The 23955-nt window shown below is 44.9% G+C and overlaps 1 protein-coding gene across 1 annotated transcript in view; it reads left to right on the top strand.

The window, feature by feature from the left end:
* znhit6 (zinc finger HIT-type containing 6) overlaps positions 1-23955 on the top strand; it is a 47402-nt gene that overhangs the window by 8310 nt on the left and 15137 nt on the right. The window contains exons 5-8 of the mRNA XM_021604591.3: positions 108-211; positions 12638-12706; positions 13071-13151; positions 17895-17975. Of these exons, the coding sequence (XP_021460266.3) occupies positions 108-211; positions 12638-12706; positions 13071-13151; positions 17895-17975 (335 nt within the window). The remainder of the gene's footprint in view (positions 1-107; positions 212-12637; positions 12707-13070; positions 13152-17894; positions 17976-23955) is intronic.

The following is a 23955-nucleotide window of genomic DNA, read 5'->3' as shown; positions in this document are numbered from 1 at the left end:
TCAACCAGTTGCTTAACCAGTTGCTTAACCAGGTAGTTACGAGCAGATGTTTGTTTATGTAATGTCCTTGCTCTCTCGCTTGCTCTTCCCTCTCGCTCGCTCTCCAGGCTAAGAGACTGACAGCCCAGGCGAGGAGGCTGAACATCACGTTGAGGTTCCTTCCCAACACATTCACCAAGAGCAGAGAGAACTCCACCATCTGTCTCAAGAAGTAGGTTCCTCTTAGACATCAGGGCCATGTTCTGTAGGATACAACATACTAAAGTGTTTTATAACAGTTGTTTTTTGCTCAGCGAAGAAAGGCAATGTTTGCGTCCCCTCTTTAAGAGGACCTCTAAACATTCAGGTGGCTCTTTGACTTAAATCCAAAACCCATACTAGCACTCGACTCTATTTATAGCAAAGTTTAAAAACAACTTCTATGTTCAGTAAGGTGGTTGAGGATCCTCGTGTTGAGATCAGAAGTGTTTTTCTGCCACAGGATGGCGCTCTTAAGTTTTCACAATTCCTCACATACATTAAAAACAACTGTTATTGTATCTGTGGGGCATCAGTCCTCTGCATGTTTATGAAGGCACTACTCAACTCTGTATACCTGGCATGTGCTGTTTAGTCTTGAGAAGGCCTTACGGCTTGTGTGTGTGTGTGTGTTAGCTCAGGCAAATTTTGGACATGTTGGACAAAGACTTGAAGCAACATTTGATTAGTCACTGTTGTGGAGTAATGTATTGCTGCCTGTGGCCTTCTGACCGGCTATGTAGGCTAAACCAACCCTGTCCATATGTCCTGGCCTCTCTGGGGGCATCATCATTTCCAACTTGTGATGTTTCACTGGACTTGGTGTGTTTCTATAGCAACCTGCTTACCCCACCACTCATGAGTGTGAGACCTGCCATAGCCCTAATCCCAGACATGTTTTCCTTTGTTCCCCATTCCCTCCATTTCTCGTTCCTTTTCCATTTTCCTGGATTTCCTGCTGTGCTGCAGGTGGTCCCGTCTTTCCATATTTGACAACTTTTCCTGAAGGGATACCGTTCTGCTATTTCCCCTCTCTCTCTCTCTCGCTCCACCCCACATGGAAGGAAACAAACATTTAACCCACAAGTTAACTAAAAAAAACAGAACCTCTGTAATGTTAATCAAAGCTGTCGCTGAACAAAGTTAATGTTAGCCAGTCCACTCTTTTCCATTCTGAATATAATTCCCCTCAGGCCAGTCTGTCTCTCTGGTGTTTTGTAGTTCTAATTTGTGCATTATTGCCAGAAGGTAAGACCGCATTATGTAAGGGGAGCAGAGTAGCCAGGCTCCTTTCTCTTCCAGGAAGACATAGCGTAGTATCTGGTTTTACATTTGGATGTAACACTGGGGGGGGTTCATTTATAATTTAGGGTTAAATACATATAAATTAAATTACTGATAAATAAATGCTTATGGTTAGTGGTTACATCCTAAATATCATGCAGCCAGTGTGCATAAAGTTATCCTATCTTGGGAGTTTTCAAGGAAGAGACAGATGAGGATTCTCTAGGGATAGGAAATAACCTAAGGGTATCGACTAAACAAACTGTGACTAAGGGGATCGACTAAACAGAGACTGGGACTAAGGCTGTCGACTAGACAGGGACTGGGACTAAGGCTGTCGACTAGACAGGGACTGGGACTAAGGCTGTCGACTAGACAGGGACTGGGACTAAGGCTGTCGACTAGACAGGGACTGGGACTAAGGCTGTCGACTAGACAGGGACTGGGACTAAGGCTGTCGACTAGACAGGGACTGGGACTAAGGCTGTCGACTAGACAGGGACTGGGACTAAGGCTGTCGACTAGACAGGGACTGGGACTAAGGCTGTCGACTAGACAGGGACTGGGACTAAGGCTGTCGACTAGACAGGGACTGGGACTAAGGCTGTCGACTAGACAGGGACTGGGACTAAGGCTGTCGACTAGACAGGGACTGGGACTAAGGCTGTCGACTAGACAGGGACTGGGACTAAGGCTGTCGACTAGACAGGGACTGGGACTAAGGCTGTCGACTAGACAGGGACTGGGACTAAGGCTGTCGACTAGACAGGGACTGGGACTAAGGCTGTCGACTAGACAGGGACTGGGACTAAGGCTGTCGACTAGACAGGGACTGGGACTAAGGCTGTCGACTAGACAGGGACTGGGACTAAGGCTGTCGACTAGACAGGGACTGGGACTAAGGCTGTCGACTAGACAGGGACTAAGGCTGTCGACTAGACAGGGACTAAGGCTGTCGACTAGACAGGGACTAAGGCTGTCGACTAGACAGGGACTAAGGCTGTCGACTAAACGACAGCAGCAGGAGAAAATGGGTTTGAGAATTTACTTGGTGCATTATATAATAAGCAGATGTTGGAGCACTGTGACTGCAGATGTTTAGCGACATATTCATGCTACGCACACGCTGCCAGAGAGAGGCCATCATTACACACACAGCCAGAGAGAGGCAGTCCTTACACACACACATACACACAGCCAGAGAGAGGGAATCCTAATTAGCGGCCAGCTATAGAGGCTTTTATCCTGGGCTAAGGTGTGTGCACAGCCACATGCGCTGGTGTGCGTGCACCTGCCTGCCTCTCCCTGGTGACTGATGTCAAAGCAGGTTAAGGGTACACTAAAAGTGTTGAACTAGAAATGACAGGCCTGCAATACTTTTAAAACCAAATCAACCAGTGGTACACATATGTAATTGTTTGGGAATAGTGCCGTTTGGAACTCACCCTATACTCTTGTTCAAAAGTTAGCTGATTTATTGGTGGCTTCACTGGCTTGCGAACAGATCAGTTCATTTTTTTATGTAATAATTTGTATTGAAGTGTGGTTTGGAAATGTTTGGTGGCCTCCTGTTAGCAATGTTTTGTTCTCTTCTCTCAAGAAGAAGCTTGTTAAAGTTTTGTTCTCTTATCTTCTGAAGTCATGTTTTCTTTTCTCTGTTGAAGAGTCCGCTTGAATACTAGTGTTTATCGTCTTTCTTCCCCTTTGTTTTACTTTTCTGGATGGAAGACAACTGTTACTTACTAGCAATGCACACACACACACACACACACAACCGTTCAAAAGTTTGGGGTCCCTTAGACATTTCCTTGTTTTTGAAAGAAAAGCAAAAAAAAATGTGTTCATTAAAGTAACATCAAATTGATCAGAAATAGTGTAGATGTTGTTAATGACTATTGTAGCTAGATCCAAGTTTATCATTTTAAAAGGCTAATTGATCATTAGAAAACCCTTTTGCAATTGTTAGCACAGCTGAAAACGTGTGCTGATTTTAAAGAAGCAATAAAACTCTCCGCCTTTAGACTAGTTGAGTATCTGGAGCATCAGTACTTGTGGGTTCGATTACAGGCTCAAAATGGCCAGAAACAAAGACCTTTCTCCTGAAACTCGTCAATCTATTCTTGTTCTGAGAAATGAAGGCTATTCCATGTGAGAAATTGCCAAGAAACTGAAGACCTCACACAAAGCTGTGTACTACTCCCTTCACAGAACAGCGCAAACTGTCTCTAACCAGAATAGAAAGGAGTTGGGAGGACACGGTGCACAACTGAGCAAGAGGACAAGTACATTAGTGTCTAGTTTGAGAAACAGACGCCTCACAAGTCCTCAACTGGCAGCTTCATTAAATTGTACCTGCAAAACACCAGTCTCAACGCCAACGGTGAAGAGACGACTCCGGGATGCTGGCCTTCTAGGCAGAGCACGAGTTCTGGTTGGGGACTCCGTGTGTGTGTTACATACACACATTCAAAAGTTTGGGGTCACTTCGAAACGTTCTTGTTTTAAAAGAAAATTGCTTTTTTTGTCGTCCATTAAAATAACATCAAATTGATCAGAATTGGTGCTGTATCTAGTTTCCCTTTTATTTGTGGGAGCTGAAGTCACCTTCTGAAATGGCAATGCAATGATATTCTGTCTGCGATGGCTGTGTTTCTGCATTTTGAACCCTATAATTCCATTGCCACCCCATTCCCCCCAGAGTCTTGAAAACAATTTCATGCAAGGGGGTATAGCAGCCATACACATCATGTGTAGCAGCTCACAGGTGCCTGATAACCAGCTATCGAGCCAGCCATTAGGTCATTCGTTTAACTGCAACCCAGGTGTTTGATCAACGTATTGTGATTGTGGAATCCTTGTTGGCAGTTTGTTTGGGCACACATACTGATGCTGACTTCTATCAGTTGTATAATATTCTTCTATCTGCATTTACCCTCCATCTCAGCGCTTTATTTGTGAAATGATTACAGTGTGTGAGGTCACTGCGTTGGTAGATATGGTATTTGTTATGCGTCAGCGCCTCAAGGCTTCCATATGTTTTCATATTATGGAAGCCAGTTGTTAGGCTCTTGTTTGTTATACAGTACTAAATATAGAACCTTTTTAATAATAATAGTTTGTCATGGCAACATAACTTAGACATTGAGACCTTGGAACTGTGGTTGCCATAAGTTTGTGCTTGATAAGTGTTGTCGTAGTGCTGCCCAGTGATATGACTGGAGAGAATAAGACTGGCCACTTGAGATTGATGAGAGAGGACCTGCTTACGAATGATAGGAGCCCACTTCTGCACTAGGCTCTGCGTGCGTTCGCTTACACACCATTTTAGTAATTTACACACACACAATTTGAAACACCATGTTATTTCCAGGGCTCTGAGGTTTTTAGGTTGTTGGAGTTCAACATTTTGTCCTCCAGACAAGCAAAAAAAATGATAATGAATGTAGAGCACACAATATTACTTCCAGAGTCTTCAAAACCACATTGATCACAAGCTGTTCTGCTGCAGAGTTCAGAAATGTGATGCTTGATTCCCCTTCTTCCAAGCCATTCCCCACTGGGTTGTTGAAAGCAACGAGAGATTTGTAGGAACCCGGATTTGGCCTTAGCAACAACGAGTCCAACTAGAAGTTATCGGTCTTTTTTTTTTTGTGTTAGTGTTGGGCAGGTGGATTGTATTGGTCACATACACATGGGTAGCAGATGTTAATGCGAGTGTAGCGAAATGCTTGTGCTTCTAGTTCCGACAGTGCAGTAATATCTAACAAGTAATCTAACAATTCCACATCTACCTAATACACACATCTAAAGGGATGGAATAAGAATATGTACATATAAATATATGCAAACATTATTAAAGTGACTAGTGATCAATGACGTTATGTATGCAGCAGCCTCTCTGTGTTAGTGATGGCTGTTTAACAGTCTGATGGCCTTGAGATAGAAGCTGTTTTTCAGTCTCTCGGTCCCAGCTTTGATGCACCTGTACTGACCTCGCTTCTGGATGGTAGCAGGATGAACAGGCAATGGCTCAGTTGGTTGTTGTCCTTGACAATCTTTTTGGCCTTCCTGTGACATCGGGTGCTGTAGGTGTCCTGGAAGGCAGGTAGTTTGCCCCCTGTGATGCGTTGTGCAGACTGCACCACCCTCCGTAGAGTCTTGTGGTTTTGGGTGGTGCAGTTACTGTACCAGGCAGTGATACAGCCCAACAGGATGCTATCAGTTGTGTATCTGTAAAAGTTTGTCTGGGTTTTAGGTGACAAGCCAAGTTGAGGAGGCGCTGTTGCGCCTTCACCACATTTATTACATGTTTTATTTCACCTTTATTTAACCAGGTAGGCTAGTTGAGAACAAGTTCTCATTTGCAACTGCGATCTGGCCAAGATAAAGCATAGCAATTCGACACATACAACAACATAGTTACACGTGGAATAAACAAAACAGTCAATAATACAGTAGAACAAAAGAAAACAGTCTATATACAGTGAGTGTAAATGAGGTAAGATAAGGGAGTTAACGCAATAAATAGGCCATGGTGGCAAAGTAATTACAATATAGTAATTAAACACTGGAATGGTAGATGTGCAGAAGATGAATGTGCAAGTAGAGATACTGGGGTGCAAAGGAGCAAAATAAATACTGTATGGGGATGAGGTAGGTAGATAAAGGGGCTATGTACAGGTGCAGTGATCTCTGAGCTGCTCTGACAGCTGGTGATTAAAGCTAGTGAGGGAGTTATGAGTCTCCAGCTTCATAGATTGTTGCGGTTCGTTCCAGTCATTGGCAGCAGAGAACTGGAAGGAAAGACGCCCAAAGGAGGAATTGGCTTTGGGGATGACCAGTGAGATAGATATACCTGCTGGAGCGAGTGCTACGAGTGGGTGCTGCTATGGTGACCAGTGAGCTGAGATAAGGTGGGGCTCTACCTAGCAAGACTTGTAGATAACCTGGAGTGGGTTTGGCGACGAGTATGACGCGAGGGCCAACCAACAAGAGCGTACAGGTCACAATGGTGGGTAGTGTATGGGGCTTTGGTGACAAAACGGATGGCACTGTGATAGACTGCATCCAGTTTGTTGAGTAGAGTGTTGGAGGCTATGTTATAGATGACATCACCAAAGTCGAGGGTCAGTTTTACAAGGGTATGTTTGGCGGTGTGAGTGAAGGATGCTTTGTTGCGATATAGGAAGCCAATTCTAGATTTAATTTTGGATTGGAGATGCTTAATGTGAGTCTGGAAGGAGAGTTTGCAGTCTAACCACATCGACATTGTCTGTGTGGGTGGACCATTTCAGTTTGTCCGTGATGTGTATGTTGAGGAACTTAACTTTCCACCTTCTCCACTGCTGTCCCGTCGATGTGGATAGGGGGTGCTCCCTTTGCTGTTTCCTGAAGTCCACGATCATCTCCTTTTTGTTTTGTTGACTTTGAGTGAGAGGTTGTTTTCCTGACACCACACTCCGAGGGCCTTCACCACCACCTTGTAGGCTGTCTCGGTGTTGATTGTAATCAAGCCCACTACTGTTGTGTTGTCTGCAAACTTGATGATTGCGTTGGTGTGCATGGTCATGGGGGAACAGGGAGTACTGTGTGGCCCCAGTGTTGAGGATCAGCAAAGTGGAGATGTTGTTTTCTACCTTCACCACCTGGGGGCGGCCTGTGGTTGAGACCCAGGGCCTCAACCTTAATGATAAGATTGGAGGGTACTATGGTGTTGAATGCTGAGTTGTAGTCAATGAACAGCATTCTTACATGGGTATTCCTCTTGCATAGACGCCATGGCTGGATGGTAAGCAGGAATGCAAGTTGAATGGGGTTTCAATTGGACATTTCTTGATGAACTTGACTTATTACTGCAAACGGAGACAGGCCGACAGACAGTCAAGCAGGGAGACAGGCCGACAGACAGTCAAGCAGGGAGACAGAAGACCTATGCCATGCTCTCACTGGGCAGTCAGGCAGTATGTAAACACAAGCTAGTCTTACTCAACTTGACATGTCATCATTCCACCATCTGCCCATTTTTTGTCTGTATGGAAAATGCTTGTTGAGTTTCTCTGTGCCACCTTCACTTTTATGACTGACCGTGAGTGAATGATACCACATATTCCTGTATGCAATCCTGACACAGCCTGAGGTGCATGCTCGCACCTACATTGCCCGGCCCATCCCTTTTTCCATCAGATAAAATAGTTTCCTTTCACCGTCAATGCAGAACAATGCCCAAACACCTGGTGTTCCTCCTCTGACTTACCACCCCCCCTTCCACCAAGCCCAGTCTCTGCCAAGACCAAGCAAACACTCATAAATTCCTCAGCAGCCTAGTGGGGGATGGAATAGCTCTGCACCTGCATAGGGAATCCCCTCAAACTCTCCCCAACCAACCCCCACTACTTCTTGCTTCCCCCCCCTCACACCCAGCCCAACCAACCCCCACTGCTGCCTGCTTTCCCCCCAACTTCCCCTTCTGCCCACATCAAGTGGAAACTCATAAGCACATTTTCATTGGATGTTCTGCCAGTTCTGCACACTTCTCATTTTTTCAACCCTCCACCTATCCCCATCTATCTCTCTATCTCTGTGTTTTGCACCCCAGAGATTGGACCATAGACATTGTATCTGTCCTATTATGGCATCTGTGAGAGCATTGATAGTGCCATTGAGGCCATCTCCATTTTGAATTAGTCAAGTTTTATGGCGGACTACATGTAAAAAGTTGTATTGCCCTACATTTCTGGATTCAAATGAAAAAGAAAAGATACTTTATGGGGAAGAAATAACTTGCTCCTCACAATTAAATTGTTTTTCTTTTGGTTGACATACTAACTCTCTATATATATACTCTCTATATATACATACACATACCATACACATATACATATACATACAGTGCCTTGCGAAAGTATTCGGATCCCTTGAACTTTGCGACCTTTTGCTACATTTCAGGCTTCAAACATAAATATATAAAACTGTATTTCTTTGTGAAGAATCAACAACAAGTGGGACACAATCATGAAGTGGAACGACATTTATTGGATATTTCAAACTTTCTTAACAAATCAAAAACTGGAAAATTGGGCGTGCAAAATTATTCAGCCCCTTTACTTTCAATGCAGCAAACTCTCTCCAGAAGTTCAGTGAGGATCTCTGAATGATCCAATGTTGACCTAAATGACTAATGATGATAAATACAATCCACCTGTGTGTAATCAAGTCTCCGTATAAATGCACCTGCACTGTGATAGTCTCAGAGGTCCGTTAAAAGCGCAGAGAGCATCATGAAGAACAAGGAACACACCAGGCAGGTCCGAGATACTGTTGTGAAGAAGTTTAAAGCCGGATTTGGATACAAAAAGATTTCCCAAGCTTTAAACATCCCAAGGAGCACTGTGCAAGCGATAATATTGAAAAGGAAGGAGTATCAGACCACTGCAAATCTACCAAGACCTGGCCGTCCCTCTAAACTTTCAGCTCATACAAGGAGAAGACTGATCAGAGATGCAGCCAAGAGGCCCATGATCACTCTGGATGAACTGCAGAGATCTACAGCTGAGGTGGGAGACTCTGTCCATAGGACAACAATCAGTCGTATATTGCACAAATCTGGCCTTTTATGGAAGAGTGGCAAGAAGAAAGCCATTTCTTAAAGATATCCATAAAAAGTGTCGTTTAAAGTTTGCCACAAGCCACCTGGGAGACACACCAAACACGTGGAAGAAGGTGCTCTGGTCAGATGAAACCAAAATTGAACTTTTTGGCAACAATGCAAAACGTTATGTTTGGCGTAAAAGCGACACAGCTCATCATCCTGAACACACCATCCCCACTGTCAAACATGGTGGTGGCAGCATCATGGTTTGGGCCTGCTTTTCTTCAGCAGGGACAGGGAAGATGGTTAAAATTGATGGAAAGATGGATGGAGCCAAATACAGGACCATTCTGGAAGAAAACCTGATGGAGTCTGCAAAAGACCTGAGACTGGGACGGAGATTTGTCTTCCAACAAGACAATGATCCAAAACATAAAGCAAAATCTACAATGGAATGGTTCAAAAATAAACATATCCAGGTGTTAGAATGGCCAAGTCAAAGTCCAGACCTGAATCCAATCGAGAATCTGTGGAAAGAACTGAAAACTGCTGTTCACAAATGCTCTCCATCCAACCTCACTGAGCTCGAGCTGTTTTGCAAGGAGGAATGGGAAAAAATTTCAGTCTCTCGATGTGCAAAACTGATAGAGACATACCCCAAGCGATTTACAGCTATAATCGCAGCAAAAGGTGGCGCTACAAAGTATTAACTTAAGGGGGCTGAATAATTTTGCACGCCCAATTTTTCAGTTTTTGATTTGTTAAAAAAGTTTGAAATATCCAATAAATGTCGTTCCACTTCATGATTGTGTCCCACTTGTTGTTGATTCTTCACAAAAAATACAGTTTTATATCTTTATGTTTGAAGCCTGAAATGTGGCAAAAGGTCGCAAAGTTCAAGGGGGCCGAATACTTTCGCAAGGCACTGTATATATATATATATATATATATATATATACACACTGCTCAAAAAAATAAAGGGAACACTTAAACAACACAATGTAACTCCAAGTCAATCACACTTCTGTGAAATCAAACTGTCCACTTAGGAAGCAACACTGATTGACAATAAATTTCACATGCTGTTGTGCAAATGGAATAGACAACAGGTGGAAATTATAGGCAATTAGCAAGACACCCCCAATAAAGGAGTGGTTCTGCAGGTGGTGACCACAGACCACTTCTCAGTTCCTATGCTTCCTGGCTGATGTTTTGGTCACTTTTGAATGCTGGCGGTGCTTTCACTCTAGTGGTAGCATGAGACGGAGTCTACAACCCACACAAGTGGCTCAGGTAGTGCAGCTCATCCAGGATGGCACATCAATGCGAGCTGTGGCAAGAAGGTTTGCTGTGTCTGTCAGCGTAGTGTCCAGAGCATGGAGGCGCTACCAGGAGACAGGTCAGTACATCGGGAAACGTGGAGGAGGTCGGAGGAGGGCAACAACCCAGCAGCAGGACCGCCTTTGTGCAAGGAGGAGCACTGCCAGAGCCCTGCAAAATGACCTCCAGCAGGCCACAAATGTGCATGTGTCTGCTCAAACGGTCAGAAACAGACTCCATGAGGGTGGTATGAGGACCCGACGTCCACAGGTGAGGGTTGTGCTTACAGCCCAACACCGTGCAGGACGTTTGGCATTTGCCAGAGAACACCAAGATTGGCAAATTCGCCACTGGCGCCCTGTGCTCTTCACAGATGAAAGCAGGTTCACACTGAGCACATGTGACATGAGACGCTGTGTTGAACGTTCTGCTGCCTGCAACATCCTCCAGCATGACCGGTTTGGCGGTGGGTCAGTCATGGTGTGGGGTGGCATTTCTTTGGGGGGCAGCACAGACCTCCATGTGCTCGTCAGAGGGAGCCTGACTGCCATTAGGTGCCGAGATGAGATCCTCAGACCCCTTGTGAGACCATATGCTGGTGCGGTTGACCCTGGGTTCCTCCTAATGCAAGACAATGCTAGACCTCATGTGGCTGGAGTGTGTCAGCAGTTCCTGCAAGAGGAAGGCATTGATGCTATGGACTGGCCCGCCCGTTCCCCAGACCTGAATCCAATTGAGCACATCTGGGACATCAGGTCTCGCTCCATCCACCAACGCCACGTTGCACCACAGACTGTCCAGGAGTTGGCGGATGCTTTAGTCCAGGTCTGGGAGGAGATCCCTCAGGAGACCATCCGCCACCTCATCAGGAGCATGCCCAGGCGTTGTAGGGAGGTCATACAGGCACGTGGAGGCCACACACACTACTGAGCCTCATTTTGACTTGTTTTAAGGACATTACATCAAAGTTGGATCAGCCTGTTGTGTGGTTTTCCACTTTAATTTTGAGTGTGACTCCAAATCCAGACCTCCATGGGTTGATAAATTTGATTTCCATTGATAATTTGTGATTTTGTTGTCAGCACATTCAACTATGTAAATAAAAAAGTATTTAATAAGAATATTTCATTCAGATCTAGGATGTGTTATTTTAGTGTTACCTTTATTTATTTTTTTAGCTGTGTGTGTGTGTGTACACACACACACACACACACACACACACACACACAAGTATGTGTACACCGCTTCAAATTAGTGGATTCTGCCATTTCAGCCACACCCGTTGCTGACCGGTGTATAAAATCGAGCACACAGCCATGCGATCTCCATAGATAAACAATTTGAAGGGGTCTCCACGTACTTACTGAAGAGTTCAGTGACTTTCAATGTGGCACCATCATAGGACCTTTCAGTTTGTCAAATGTCTGCCCTGCTAGAGCTGCTCCGGTCAACTGGAAGTGCTGTTATTATGAAGTGGAAACTTCTAGGAGCAAGTTCACAGAATGGGACCGATTTCTGAAGTGCGTAACACGTATAAATCTCCTGTCTTCGGTTGCAACACTCACTACGAGTTCCAAAATGGAAGCCACGTCCGCACCAGAACTGTTTGTCGGGCTGAGCAGCCACACACATGCCTAAGATCCTCATGCTCAAAGCCAAGTGTCTGCTGGAGTGGTGTAAAGCTCGCGTTCTCAGGAGTAATGAATTATGCCGAATCTGGGATTTGCGGATGCTAGGGCAACGCTATCTGCCCGAATGCATAGTGCCAGCTGTAAAGGTTGGTGGAGGAGGAATAATGGTCTGGGGCTGTTTTTTCATGGTTCGGGCTAGGCCTCGTAGTTCCAGGGAAGGGAAATCTTAATGCTACAGTATACAATGACATTGTAGATGATTCTGTACTTCAGAATCGGCAACCGTTTGGGTAAAGCCTTTTCCTGTTTCAGCATGACAATGCCCCCGTGCATAAAGCGAGGTCTATACAGGAAGTGTTTGTCTATCGTTTTGGAAGAACTTAATTGACCTGCAGAGCCCTGACCTCAACCCCATTGAACACCCCTGCAATGAATTGAAACGCAGACTGCGAGCCAGGTCTAATCGCCCGACACCAGTGTCTGACCTCCCTAATGCTCTTGTGGCTGAATGGAAGTCCCGGCATAAATGTTCCAACATCTAGTGGAAAGCCTTCAGAGACGAGTGGAGGCTGTTATAGCATCAAACAGTAACAGGGGGACCAACTCCATATTAATGCCCATGATTTTGGAATGAGATTTTTGACAAGTACATTGGGGTTAAATACTCTTCCTATGTCTCTTGAATGCAATAGATTGTTTTAGCTCAGAGTGCTGGTATCTGCAAGCAGACCACTGCCAACTGCTGATTTTGAAAATGTTTTATTGTATGTCTCCCTCTTTCTGTTTTGTCCTTTAGGGAGAATCGTTTCCTATGGCACCTGCAGCTCCTGTTCCCTCAGAGCAGCTCAGAGTTCACTGAGAGAAGGTGAGTGGTGTGTGTGCCTGCCTGTCTACTTGTCCGGTAGCATCTCTGCCAGAACAGTCTTCAGGAACCCTGTTAATAGCAGTTGATGTCAAGAGTCCAGGGGTTGGAACCTGCAATAGAGAACATCCAGATCCTTGGAGAGTGACATTAGTGCTTTCAGCACCCATGTATCTTCTAATGGTGAGGATGATTGGTGATGTAGATCGTTAGCACTCTGTATTAAAACCACTCCAAGAACTTCATCGATCTTCATCACGGTTTGACTCGTGGTTGGTTCCTTGGAACTTGATTGGTTGGTTGTTCACTCGCTTTTTGTCTGTCAATCCTTTCTTACCCTCTCTCTCGCCTCTCCATCTCTCCCCAGGGTGTCCGATGACCAAACACTTAAACAGATCCTCACCCCCTACATCCACCCTACAGAGTCTGAGCCAGTGAGACGACAAAAGTAAGAACACACCACTCTTGTATAATCTACTAATCAAATTAAACAAATGTCCAAAACAATCCAAACAAATGGTTGGCTACTGGTTGAGCTACTGTTCTTGGAGTGTATTTGAATAGCTAGTAGTATCCACGCCTTCCTGATCTGATTGACTGGTTTGGTTGTTTGGCTCTATCTTTCCTCCCTAACAGAGCCTGCCTAACGACTGCCTCACCTGTCCTCCAGGTGTTCAATAGTTGGCTACGGCTGAAAATCCATCAAGTGGTCTTGCAAGCTAGATAACAGAAAGCTAGAAACAGAGCAAACCAAGATAGACTGGTCCAGAGAGAGGAATGTCTCTGAGCTGTAGCCAGGGCCCTAATCTAGCTGGAATCTACATGCAAACAACATAATGGTCTAGCTGTGTTTCATTAGAGATTTTAAGATATAGAAATGAAATTAGGTTGTGGTTTTTGGTCGGCCACTGTAGTCTACTCAACAGCAGGAATAGAAAGTTAACAATGTGGTAATGGAGTCTGAAATCAACACCAGTTAGATGGGCAGTTTGGATGACCTACTTGTTCTGTTGTCTTGCCTGCTGTTTTCTCCTGAAATGGCTAAACAAATGTCATTACAACACACACACGGCCTGACTGCTTGACACCACATGCAGTGTGTTAAGTACATTGCATTCACGTTCCACAGTCAACAGGAGTGGGGCACACACAGCTAATTATATTTCAGCGAATTACATGTAACTGCTGTTGAAATATTGATCACTAACAGACTGAAAGTGAAACATCGCCAGTGTGGCATACAAAAGCTGCAATTTCATTTACACTATCTACATTTTGTCCTTGAAGACAAGAAGTCATCACATTTTCTTAAAGTTGTCTTCATTATCAGTGGGGACAACCTTGCTCCCTGTATCACGGTAAATATTTATACAGTTGCTATAACATGCAAATGTTTTGGGATTGTCTCCTACTGCAGGCAGACCAGCTGTAAATTAAGTCTGTCTGCCATAAAGGAGCCCTGTACGACAGGGCTCATACTGTATTAGAGGACAAATATAGAAATGATTAAACACCCATGGTGATTTCATTAAACCTCTGTTACTGTTCCCCAGTCCAGTTCAAACTATCGTTTGACTATTTGTCTTGCAGGCTGCATAACGTTGAGCGTGTATAATTGCATTTATGTTGGGGGGTTTTCCCCTGTGAGAAGTATGCTGAAGGAAATGTGTATTTTATTTCATGATGTTGCTGTAGATTTCTTGTGGTTTTGTGCCCTCAAACATTCTGAAATTGGATTTGGTAGATCAAACCCCAAGGACTTATTTTAGCTGTGAGTAGCTCAGTAGTACCTCAGTACAGCGAGCATGCAGTTTAAAGCATTTCCTCGTCTGCCAAATTAAATACACTTCATGACCAAATGTGGACACCTGCTCGTCAAACTTCTCGTTCCAAAATCATGGGCGTTATTATGGAGTTGGTCCCCTCTTCCCTGTTATAACAGCCTCCACTCTTCTGGGAAGGTTTTCCACTAGATGTTGGAACATCTAGTGAGGTCGGGCACTGATGTTGGGGGATTAGGCCTGGCTCACAGTCTGCATTCCAATTCATCCCAAATGTGTTCAATGGGGTTGAGGTCAGGGCTCTGCAGGCCAATCAAGTTCTTAGGCTTGTGTGCGGCTGTTCGGCCATGGAAACATATTTCATGAAGCTCCAGACTAACAGTTCTTGTGCTGACGTTGCTTCCGGTGGTAGTTTGCAACCGAGCACAGATGATTTTTACGTGCTGAATGCTTTAGCACTCGGCGGTACCGTTCTGTGCACTTGTGTGGCCTACCACTTCGCGGCTGAGACGTCTAAGAGCAACAACTTTTCCACTTCACAATAACAACACAGTTGACCGGGGCAGCTCTAGCAGGGCAGAAATTTGATGAACTGACTTGTTGGAAAGGTGGCATCCTATGACGGTGCCATGTTGAAAGTCACTGAGCACTTCAGTAAGGCCATTCTACTGCCAAAGTTTGTCAATGGAGATTGCATTGCAGTGAGCTCAATTCTTATACACCTGTCAGCAAGGATGTTGCTGAAATACCCGAATCCATTAATTTGAGGGGTGTCCACACACTTTTGTAATTATGGTGTATCTAGGTATATTCAATAGGAATGTGCCTATCAGCAGGGGGAAAATGCTAACATATTATTATGATGGCTAGTGAAATTGTAAATTATGCAATGAGCTAAATGCCATTTAAAATGGAGACACTCACTGTGGACATTGACATCCCTTTCCATACAATACTTGATCGCAAATCATCCTCGCGTTGGTTGGAAACGAATACAAAGTCTGGCATCGCAAGCAATTCCTCCGTGCCAATTATGTGGCAACGCTCCTTGTGGTTAACTGGCATCATGCACATCGATTCCATAACTGTCTGGATTCTCTAGAAATGTTTTTGTTTGCTCAAAGAAGCAGAATGCCATCAATCTTGTCTGGTGGTTGGCTCGTTAGTAAATAGAATACAGACCGTGTAAACCACTACGTCACTGTTGGCCCCCGACACCTCCCAGCTGTGTGTTGCCTTCCTTCCCTGGCCTGACTGGTACGATGGATGACACACTGCTTGGTCTAGGCTCACAGTACAGCGACTTTACAAGGAATGAAGTGAAAGCTTTAACACTTGTCTCCACAGTAGGAATGTTGTGCAAAAGGGACGACTGAAAGACATAATAAACTAAACACAATGATTGATCGGCCGATTTAAAAAGAATATATATATATTTTTGTAATAATGACAATTACAACAATACTGAATGAACACTTATTTTAACTTAATATAATACATCAATAAAATCAATTTAGCCTCAAATAAATAATGACACCTGTTCAATTTGGTTTAAATAATGCAAAAACAAAGTGTTGGAGAAGAAAGTAAAAGTGCAATATGTGCCATGTAAGAAAGCTAACGTTGAAATTCCTTGCTCAGAACATGAGAACATATGAAAGCTGGTGGTTCCTTTTAACATGAGTCTTCAATATTCCCAGGTAAGAAGTTTTAGGTTGTAGTTATTATAGGACTATTTCTCTCTCTACCATTTGTATATCATTAACCTTTGACTATTGGATGTTCTTATAGGCACTTTAGTATTGCCAGTGTAACAGTATAGCTTCCGTCCCCCTCCTCGCTCCTCCCTGGGCTCGAACCAGGAACACAACGACAACAGCCACCCTCGAAGCAGCGTTACCCATGCAGAGCAAGGTGAACAACCACTCCAAGTCTCAGAGCGAGTGACGTTTGAAACGCCATTAGCGCGCACCCTGCTAACTAGCTAGCCATTTCACAACGGTTACACCAGCCTAATCTCAGGAGTTGATAGGCCTGAAGTCATAAACAGCGCAATGCTTGACGCACAACGAAGAGCTGTTGGCAAAACGCACAAAAGTGCTGTTTGAATGAATGCTTACGAGCCTGCTGCTGCCTACCACCGCTCAGACTGCTCTATCAAATCAGACTTAGTTATAACATAATGACACACAGAAATACGAGCCTTAGGTCATTAATATGTTAGAATCCGGAAACTATCATCTCAAAAATAAGACGTTTATTCTTTCAGTGAAATACGGAACCGTGGCAATCCTAAGTCTAAATATTCCTGTTACATTGCACAACCTTCAATGTTATGTCATAATTATGTACAATTCTGGCAAATTAGGCGGCCCAAACTGTTGCATATACACTGACTCTGTGTGCAATGAACGCAAGAGAAGTGACACAATTTCACCTGGTTAATATTGCCTGCTAACCTGGATTTCTTTAAGCTAAATATGCAGGTTTAAAAATATATACTTCTGTGTATTGATTTTAAGAAAGGCATTGATGTTCATGGTTAGGTACACATTGGAGCAACGATACGCACCGCATCGATTATATGCAATGCTGGACACGATAGATAAACTAGTAATATCATCAACCATGTGTAGTTAACTAGTGATTATGATTGATTGTTTTTTTATAAGAAGTTTAATGCTAGCTAGCAACTTACCGTGGCTTACTGCATTCGCGTAACAGGCAGTCTCCTCGTGGAGTGCAATGAGAGGCAGGTGGTTAGAGCGTTGGACTAGTTAACTGTAAGGTTGCAAGATTGAATCCCCCAAGCTGACAAGGTGAAAATCTGTTGTTCTGGCCCTGAACGAGGCAGTTAACCCACCGTTCCTAGGCCGTCATTGAAAATAAGAATGTGTTCTTAACGGACTTGCCTAGTTAAATAAAAGTGTATAAAAAAATAGGCCAATGCTCTCCCCTCGCCGCCTCGACACCGCACTCTCGCCGCGTGCTGGCTAAGGACCTTTGCTTAGTCTGGCCTCATTGGTTCCCAGTGTAGACTGTGTATAGGAGGCTCAGGCAGCATGTTAGTCACCTGTGGCGGAGAGAGTCCCAGCCTGTGGCGGAGAGAGTCCCAGCCTGTGGCGGAGAGAGTCCCAGCCTGTGGCGGAGAGAGTCCCAGCCTGTGGCGGAGAGAGTCCCAGCCTGTGGCGGAGAGAGTCCCAGCCTGTGGCGGAGAGAGTCCCAGCCGCGCTCAGTCATTGTAGTCTTTGTTTTGTGATGCCTCGTTGACCCCTCTTCAGAAAATAAGTTGAAATGTGTGCACTTCTAAACCCTATCCACAGCCCTGTGTTACTGTATGTGTGTGTCTATATAAAAGCTGATTTTGATACCTTCTCGAACCCTGACCCATTTTCATTTATGTCTTTCAGGTTGAAGATGTACGTCCACAGCCCATTTGATCACATCAGGGTCTTCATGAAGGCTGAGGGCAGGAAGGCCAACTCTGTGAGGTATGAATGACTCTAATGCTAAGAGATTCTCCATTTGAAAGTGCTTTTTTTGGGGGTCCAGAATTGAGCTTAATATGGGTCTGGGAAACTGATGTTAAATGTGCCCAAATTGGACCTCAGTTCAGCACTGTCCATTCCATTGATATTAATGAATTGTCTCATCAGATTGTTCCAGCAACCAAAGTTCTAATTTCAACACAAAGATTTGTAATCTCATCAAAAGTCTTGTCAGAATCCTGTCAGCACTCAGGCATTCTGTCCATGTGACCGTTCTGTTTCCGCCTGTTTCGCCGGCCTCGCCACTCTCGTGATGGATTTATCCCGCATGTATGAAATCGACTTAATGGGTTTATGAACATGACATCACTCGCCTTGTAAATTCCTGCTGAGCTACGCAGTGCGAAAGCAGAGATTTTAATTTCCCCCGGCCTAATTCTTTGTGCTGTAATTCCAGTTGATTCCACATTTTGGGAATGCCGTAGATCAGTTGGACACAGACATGCTTTGTGTGGGAAGGGGATGGTGCTGGTTTTGATGGCACACATTTGCCTCGCCCAGTCCTTGGCTGTCACCCATTTCCACTTAGTCATAGAGAAAGTTGATCTTCTACACTCATATCCTGCTGTGCCCTCTGACCACACAACTTCAGTCTACAAATCCACCAGCCCCCTTACTTACCCTTCTAATGTGAAGGTACTTGTTCTTCGCAAATAGAATCAACATGACAGTGAGTCTCCCCTGGCCCAAATCACTCCTGAGATGGTCCTTTAGGTTACTTACCACAAGCTTCATCTACGCGTGTGCACATGGGTGGAGTGGGATTTTTTGGGGAATAGTGGACACCTTTTGGTAACCTGATATCCTTGCCGGTCCCACTCCCATTCACAAGGGGGCGATGCCAACGTTATCTCTATTTGAGTATTTTGTGAAAGCAAGGGAAAGTCACCTTCCCTTGCTAGTAGCAGCCTGGCTATTCGTCCTTAGCCTCGTTAAAAAACATAAGCTATCTAGTAGCCATTTTAGCTTCCCACATCTCCATGTGAAAAAATCTGATCATAGCTATAAAAAAAATCTTCATCTTCATCTGCCCTGGCAAATATTCTTATACCTGCTGGTGTAACCTAAAACATTTATCTCAGTTTGATATGCTGTTTATGTATTCATTCTGATAGCAGCTAAAAATAGATCATGTTTTGGTCATGGAGAAAAAGCACATGGCTAGCTAGCTGGCTACAATAGCCTGTTTGTTTGGTTTACTGTTTGAACAGTCGCTGAGATTATATTTGGTTATCAATGCTTTGATGAATAGCCTGTAGACCAGATCAAGGAACCAAGCAACAACACTGCCCCCATGGCTGCAGAAGGAATGATACGGTGTCTCAATTGTCAGGTAGTAAAAAAGTATGTTGAATGCCAGAGCGTATTACAAGGATCCGCCCCTTTTGTGACGGAATTGACATTGCAGCACCGAGTCTTGCGTCTGCCCAGAGCGAATAGTAAACTTGAATCCTTTAGTTAGTGATGGGTATCCCAGGAGGCTCCTCTTGTCAGTCATCTCGGACTCTTTTCTGTTCTTTGGGATACAAAGTAAGTATCACACAGACCAGGGGCATCAATCAGATCCCCGTCAGGTAATGTACGCGTAGTGAAAACGGCATGTTAAACCTCAGGATTTTCTACGAATTTTCACCCTTGAATTGTTTCCCTGGAGTGTGTGGATTCCTCCAGCCTTGAGGCCTTATTGCCCACTAGTCCAGTAAGGACACACTCTATTAACCGTGTGGCTGTGGGTTGTCCTTTAACCTCAACCCTTAAATATGTGTGTGTACTAAATGGCATCCTATTCCCTATATAGTGCACTGCTTTTGGCTAGAGCCCTATGGGCCTTGTTTTAAAAGTAGTGCACCATTTAACTAATCGAGTATCATTTGGGATGCAGCCAGGGTGTAGATGAGGGGGGGGGGGGGGGGGGGGGGGGGCAGCTGGCTGGCAGCAGAAAAGGAAAAGCAGCGACCTGCCCCCTGCTATGACTAATGGAGATATTCATCCATCAACACCACGTCCTCTCACCAACCTACTGCCTGTTAACGACACATACACAGGAAGATGTGGGTAGGAGAGGTGTTGCAAACTTCAGAAATGTGTTCCTGTCAGCATTATGGTAGACGTCAGTGAAGCGCTGAGTGTGTTAATGAGTTATGTTGCATTACCCTAGCGGCTAGCCCACCCCGCGACACAGTGCTAGCTAGTAAAGTAGGGAGGAGAACAATACCAGAGGTGTGACTCTTACTTTCTCCATTAGCTCATCATCACCCCCCCCCCCCCCCCCCCACACACACACACACACACACTATTGATGGTCGTTGGTATAGGGCTCTATAATGGCCTACCATTACGTGCGGCATTTTACTTTTATTTCATGTTTATGATCAACATTATGGTGTTTTAGTAGGACAGACATGTTCTCCCGTGGCCAAGGTGGAATTGGCTCATAATATCAGCAAGGTACAGTTACATAACAGGGCAGAGGCTGGAGCAGGATATAATGTGGAGGGAACAAGCCATAACTGTAATGTGAAGAGGGGCCCTGGGCTCCTGACAGGGGTCACATCCTATTGAAGGGCTCCCAAAAGGTGGTCAGTGCATCCCAAGCATGTCTGGGCCTCTCAGTGCATCCCTCCTATGCAACCCTGTGATTACATGTTATGATGTAATTCTGTTCGCTGGGACTGGATACACAATATGGCTAGTTTTACTTATAGTACAAATTGCTGTCGGATTCAGACCACCTAGAGGTGAAAAACGCACACCTATTTGGGCGAGGTGCTGGCTAGCGGAGTGGAACACTTCAAAATAAATGAAGGCGAGCCTCATGCTCTAGGAGCTCAGATGCAAAAATATTTATGACCAATGTTCCGACAGACAAGCTGTCTTCATCAGTGTATAATGACAAACACCGCGGGGTGACATATTTATATAGTGTCAAAAGACACACAGGTGTCTAATCAAATTTTATTTGTCACATACACATGGTTAGCAGATGTTAATGCGAGTGTAGCGAAATGCTTGTGCTTCTAGTTCTGACAATGCAGTAATAACCAACAAGTAATCTAGCTAACAATTCCAAAACTACTACCTTATAGACACAAGTGTAAGGGGATAAAGAATATGTACATAAAGATATATGAATGAGTGATGGTACAGAGCAGCATAGGCAAGATACAGTAGATGGTATTGAGTGCAGTATATACATATGAGATGAGTATGTAAACAAAGTGGCATAGTTAAAGTGGCTAGTGATACATGTATTACATAAAGATGCAGTAGATGATATAGAGTACAGTATATACGTATACATATGAGATGAATAATGTAGGGTATGTAAACATTATATTAGGTAGCATTGTTTAAAGTGGCTAGTGATATATTTTACATAATTTCCCATCAATTCCCATTATTAAAGTGGCTGGAGTTGAGTCAGTGTGTTGGCGGCAGCCACTCAATGTTAGTGGTGGCTGTTTAACAGTCTGATGGCCTTGAGATAGAAGCTGTTTTTCAGTCTCTCGGTCCCAGCTTTGATGCACCTGTACTGACCTCGCCTTCTGGATGATAGCGGGGTGAACAGGCAGTGGCTCGGGTGGTTGTTGTCCTTGATGACCTTTATGGCCTTCCTGTGACATCGGGTGGTGTAGGTGTCCTGGAGGGCAGGTAGTTTGCCCCCGGTGATGCGTTGTGCAGACCTCACTACCCTCTGGAGAGCCTTACGGTTGTGGGCGGATCAGTTGCCGTACCAGGTGGTGATACAGCACGACAGGATGCTCTCGATTGTGCATCTGTAGAAGTTTGTGAGTGCTTTTGGTGACAAGCCAAATTTCTTCAGCCTCCTGAGGTTGAAGAGGCGCTGCTGCGCCTTCTTCACGATGCTGTCTGTGTGGGTGGACCAATTCAATTTGTCTGTGATGTGTACGCCGAGGAACTTAAAACTTACTACCCTCTCCACTACTGTTCCATCGATGTGGATAGGGGGGTGTTCCCTCTGCTGTTTCCTGAAGTCCACAATCATCTCCTTAGTTTTTGTTGACGTTGAGTGTGAGGTTATTTTCCTGACACCACACTCCGAGGGCCCTCACCTCCTCCCTGTAGGCCGTCTCGTCGTTGTTGGTAATCAAGCCTACCACTGTTGTGTCGTCCGCAAACTTGATGATTGAGTTGGAGGCGTGCGTGGCCACGCAGTCATGGGTGAACAGGGAGTACAGGAGATCAAATCAAATCAAATCAAATTTTATTTGTCACATACACATGGTTAGCAGATGTTAATGCGAGTGTAGCGAAATGCTTGTGCTTCTAGTTCCGACAATGCAGTAATAACCAACAAGTAATCTAACTAACAATTCCAAAACTACTGTCTTGTACACAGTGTAAGGGGATAAAGAATATGTACATAAGGATATATGAATGAGTGATGGTACAGAGCAGCATAGGCAAGATACAGTAGATGGTATCGAGTACAGTATGTACAAATGAGATGAGTATGTAAACAAAGTGGCATAGTTTAAAGTGGCTAGTGATACATGTATTACATAAGGATACAGTCGATGATATAGAGTACAGTATATACGTATGCATATGAGATGAATAATGTAGGGTAAGTAACATTATATAAGGTAGCATTGTTTAAAGTGGCTAGTGATATATTTACATCATTTCCCATCAATTCCCATTATTAAAGTGGCTGGAGTTGAGTCAGTGTCAGTGTGTTGGCAGCAGCCACTCAATGTTAGTGGTGGCTGTTTAACAGTCTGATGGCCTTGAGATAGAAGCTGTTTTTCAGTCTCTCGGTCCCAGCTTTGATGCACCTGTACTGACCTCGCCTTCTGGATGATAGCGGGGTGAACAGGCAGTGGCTCGGGTGGTTGATGTCCTTGATGATCTTTATGGCCTTCCTGTGACATCGGGTGGTGTAGGTGTCCTGGAGGGCAGGTAGTTTGCCCCCGGTGATGCGTTGTGCAGACCTCACCACCCTCTGGAGAGCCTTACGGTTGAGGGCGGAGCAGTTGCCGTACCAGGCGGTGATACAGCCCGCCAGGATGCTCTCGATTGTGCATCTGTAGAAGTTTGTGAGTGCTTTTGGTGACAAGCCAAATTTCTTCAGCCTCCTGAGGTTGAAGAGGCGCTGCTGCGCCTTCTTCACAATGCTGTCTGTGTGAGTGGACCAATTCAGTTTGTCTGTGATGTGTATGCCGAGGAACTTAAAACTTGCTACCCTCTCCACTACTGTTCCATCGATGTGGATAGGGGGGTGTTCCCTCTGCTGTTTCCTGAAGTCCACAATCATCTCCTTAGTTTTGTTGACGTTGAGTGTGAGGTTATTTTCCTGACACCACACTCCGAGGGCCCTCACCTCCTCCCTGTAGGCCGTCTCGTCGTTGTTGGTAATCAAGCCTACCACTGTTGTGTCGTCCGCAAACTTGATGATTGAGTTGGAGGCGTGCGTGGCCACGCAGTCGTGGGTGAACAGGGAGTACAGGAGAGGGCTCAGAACGCACCCTTGTGGGGCCCCAGTGTTGAGGATCAGCGGGGAGGAGATGTTGTTGCCTACCCTCACCACCTGGGGGCGGCCCGTCAGGAAGTCCAGTACCCAGTTGCACAGGGCGGGGTCGAGACCCAGGGTCTCGAGCTTGATGACGAGCTTGGAGGGTACTATGGTGTTGAATGCCGAGCTGTAGTCGATGAACAGCATTCTCACATAGGTATTCCTCTTGTCCAGATGGGTTAGGGCGGTGTGCAGTGTGGTTGAGATTGCATCGTCTGTGGACCTATTTGGGCGGTAAGCAAATTGGAGTGGGTCTAGGGTGTCAGGTAGGGTGGAGGTGATATGGTCCTTGACTAGTCTCTCAAAGCACTTCATGATGACGGAAGTGAGTGCTACAGGGCGGTAGTCGTTTAGCTCAGTTACCTTAGCTTTCTTGGGAACAGGAAC

The sequence above is a fragment of the Oncorhynchus mykiss genome, chromosome 5 (genome assembly GCF_057628025.1).
Source record: "Oncorhynchus mykiss isolate SJ-2025 chromosome 5, ASM5762802v1, whole genome shotgun sequence".
NCBI lineage: Eukaryota > Metazoa > Chordata > Actinopteri > Salmoniformes > Salmonidae > Oncorhynchus > Oncorhynchus mykiss.
The sequence above is the reverse complement of the archived record's forward strand: the minus strand, read 5'-3'. Positions and strand labels throughout refer to the sequence as shown.